Below are 3,563 nucleotides of genomic sequence, written 5' to 3'. Positions count from 1 at the left end.
TCAATTTACCATTTTTTTTTTCCCCGTGTACTCATGGTTGCCAGGTTGCTAAGATAAAGTAAAACACAGGGCAGAAATGTGTCCTTTTAAGAGACAAGCTCTAATTGTTGACATCTGGCAACCCCAAGTATGAAAATGTGTGGAGGCTTTTTAAAAATGCTTTTTCTTCTCTTTGTTGAAGAGAATATAGATTTTTGTTACATTTATATTTTTAAACTACATCTTTTTAGTCTCGCGTATTAAAAAAGTCACAGTTTGTGTTAAATGATGTGTCATCTTGTATTCATTATGGGGGAAAAAAATGGGGAAAATGTCGTCAATGAACATGTATCTGTTTTTGATTTTTTGGAAATGAATTAAGTACTAGATTCGCAGGGTCAGTGATACACACCTCACGTCTGGCCTGGCGCTCCTTATCCTTTTCAGCTCGGATCCTCTGCTGCTCTGCCCTCTCAGCTCTGCGCTTCTCCTGTTTGGAGACAGAAAACACATTTTTATTTACGACTTCTTATTCTGAAGAAGATCAGGTTAGGCTAACATTTTATTTCTCAAGGGACGGTTCCTTACCATTCTCTCCTTGAGGGCCATCAGTTCCTGCTCCTCCTTCTTCCTTTGCTCGAAGTGAGTATCGATGAGGCCCTGCAGCTCAAGAGTATCCTTGTTGAGACGTTTCTTCTGAATGTCCTGCGTTGAGACAAGCGAGAAACAATGTTGTCGTCTCATTGACAAATACATACATGGCTATTTGTATTTTAAAGACTCCCAAAGATACATGAACTCTTACATCAAAGTCCACTTTCTCACCATCTGGGATCTTGGGTGCTGATGGCCTGTAGTTAAAGAATTAAAATGAGCATTATGTCTTAAAAACTTTTCAAATAGTTTGCTGTAATGCGCAAATTCCTACAGGCTACTTACTTGTACTTTGGCTTGTCTTCTGTATTAGGAGTAAGAGGAGACAAGTACATGTTATTGTGTTATTGGGAAATCCACACAATTAACGATACACAGCAATTTTCAAACATTGGCATAGCACTGCCACATAATTAGTATTTTTTTTAGAAGCAATGAAAAATGTAATTATTTGATAGATATATTAAGATAGATTGTGAAAAAATAAATATATTCCTCTTTTCATTTCGAAATTAAATTAGATATAAAAATCGAGTTAATTTTAACTATGTAACGAAATTGATTAAAAAAAAAATAATTATAATGTAGATAATTTATTAAAAATAAATAATATTTTAAATAAAATATAATTAAAATGCATTTAAATTTTAAATTGATTAAATATATCAAATTATTATTAAAATATAAAAAATAGATTTAATTTGTGTTAAAACATTAAAATAGTGAAAGTTTTCAATGACCATGAAAAGCTTAACATATACTTTTTTTCCCCTCCCCTGTCCCTGTCATGGTGTATGTTTTTCTTCTGACATTTAAAATAGCAGCTTGTCCTTGAAATGAGTGATTCAGCTTTCAATACGAGCCATGCAAAGCAAACTCAAACAACGGATCACTGCACGGTTGTTATTATTTGAAACTCTTTCACCCATTTCATTACTTAGCCTAGTCTGATTATTGCCCAGATTTGGACTATATGGTTAGCTTGTGTATATTTTTGGATTATAGGCAGTCTTGCACCTATTTGCCAGCCTTGACTAGAAGGGACAGCATTATAGATGTTGTCCACTAGTAGGAGACACCGCTGTCCCTTCAACAAAATAAAATGGAATACATCTGTAATCAACATACCTTCCCCTTCAATGACAGCAAGTATTAAACAAGAACAGAAAGCAAGAACAGAATGGATATTATTAGCAACTATAATAATAAGGGACCGAATCTGCCAACAACGGCATTTTTTTCGCCAACAAAAACATTTTTAAAAAGAAATACCTGCCTTATTTATGTTTTATTGTATTTATTTATACATTTAATATTAAATAAAGTTGAAGTTGATTTATTTCACATAAATCTATTTGCACATTTATTTATCTATACACTGTTATGTCTGTAAGATCATGTTCTTCACATTGTCTAATGCATGCACTACAGATTCAGTGTAAATAAGACAAAAAAACATTTTATATACCTTATTGTGTAATAAAATCGATCAAATAGAATGTAAAAATCAAAGTTCAAAGAGGGAGAACGGAGAACAGGATGTTGTACATTTGTAGGCATATACAGAAGTTGTTACTAACAGATGAAATCTGCATTCATACAATAATAATTTTAGAAATTATTTGATCACCAGTGCAACAGTATCATGGATTGCATGATTATTACATTTAAGTCTACACAATATCTCGTTGTGATTGCCTACTTTCATAATTTTCTTAAAAGAACAATGAACATAGGGGGAAATGATGAACTGATACAGCACAAATATGTATATTGTTTCGATTTTACGAGAAAACATTGAAAACCTGTACTCACCCTCAAAATGCTCGCTGTAAAAAACAAATGATAAACAGAAGTCTGATTATGCTCGGTTAGTGTGCGTCATACAAATTCAGTTCAGTATGCATAGAAAAGCATGTTTTAAAGTTCAGTTGGACTACAAAATGACAAACTTTATGATACTTACACCTCCTCTGTGTCTGACATGGTGATAGTGGACTTTGAGACTAAAAGAAAATGAAAGAATGATGTGCAAATCAGAACCTCAAGGCAAGACTGCAAAGAGTCTAATGAACACATATATATAGCGATTCATAAAACTGTCATGAAACTATCTCTTCCCTTTCCCCTGTTGACCCCTTCATGCTGAACTAATGGGCTTTTTGCCACATTAAATAATCAAAATTGTCAGTGATGACTAAGAATGTAGGGTGCAAATACTTAAGTTATGTTTACATATACCAGAATATGTATTACATTTTAAGGCAACAATTACATTTTGATTTATAGTAGTCTGCTATGTTTTTCGCTTTTCAGTTTCTCACAAGATGTGTGAAGTCATTTTAGCTAAGCATTGACTGAATTGTATTATTAGCTGACCTATGAACTGGCTGACACATGATAAATGAGAAGTGCCCTTGCTCATATTCAGATTTATGTGGAAGTTTGTTTTCCACTTTGCCTGTAGATTCATGGCCTTGTCAGGGACGTTGAAATGATCAAAAGAAAAGACACTTTCCTTTAAAACATCTTTAGTGGATAAAGCGTTGTTTCCCAATTTTATAAGTAATATTTCTTTATATATTGCAGGACTCTTAATTTTGTAAAGAATCAATACAAAATACTACACAATCAGAAATAATTAAAGGGTTGATGAATTAAAATATAAAAACAATCAATTGTTAACTTCTGAATAACAGGCAGGAAATAGATGTAAGCAATCCCTGCAAACATCTCAGGTCAAAAAGAATTTGACTTTGACAAGACAGCTGCACTTAATAGGCCCAAACATTGTTCAGGATCCAGTTTCCAAGTTCCAGCTCAAGTTTTTGTTTTTTTCTATATTTGGACATAGTAAATTTAGATAATATAGACTGAATAGATTATGTCATTCACACAACTTAAATGTAAATGTAACTATTATATATATA

The 3,563-nt window shown here is 32.6% G+C and overlaps 1 protein-coding gene across 2 annotated transcripts in view; it reads right to left on the bottom strand.

The window, feature by feature from the left end:
* The window catches only part of LOC107675259 (troponin T, fast skeletal muscle isoforms-like), an 8,253-nt gene that overhangs the window by 4,392 nt on the left and 298 nt on the right, over positions 1-3,563 (bottom strand). The window contains exons 2-8 of one of the 2 annotated variants that reach the window (XM_016469539.1): positions 2,600-2,639; positions 2,449-2,462; positions 1,762-1,767; positions 919-937; positions 785-830; positions 568-684; positions 392-469 (exon numbers count right to left, since the gene is read on the bottom strand). In XM_016469539.1, the coding sequence (XP_016325025.1) occupies positions 392-469; positions 568-684; positions 785-830; positions 919-937; positions 1,762-1,767; positions 2,449-2,462; positions 2,600-2,619 (300 nt within the window). In that variant the 5' untranslated portion in view covers positions 2,620-2,639. The remainder of the gene's footprint in view (positions 1-391; positions 470-567; positions 685-784; positions 831-918; positions 938-1,761; positions 1,768-2,448; positions 2,463-2,599; positions 2,640-3,563) is intronic. The other variant, XM_016469540.1, reaches the window with a different exon arrangement.

This window comes from Sinocyclocheilus anshuiensis, unplaced genomic scaffold (assembly GCF_001515605.1).
Source record: "Sinocyclocheilus anshuiensis isolate Anshui unplaced genomic scaffold, SAMN03320099.WGS_v1.1 scaffold532, whole genome shotgun sequence".
NCBI lineage: Eukaryota > Metazoa > Chordata > Actinopteri > Cypriniformes > Cyprinidae > Sinocyclocheilus > Sinocyclocheilus anshuiensis.
Note: the sequence above shows the minus strand (reverse complement) of the source record. Positions and strands in the feature narration are given on the sequence as shown.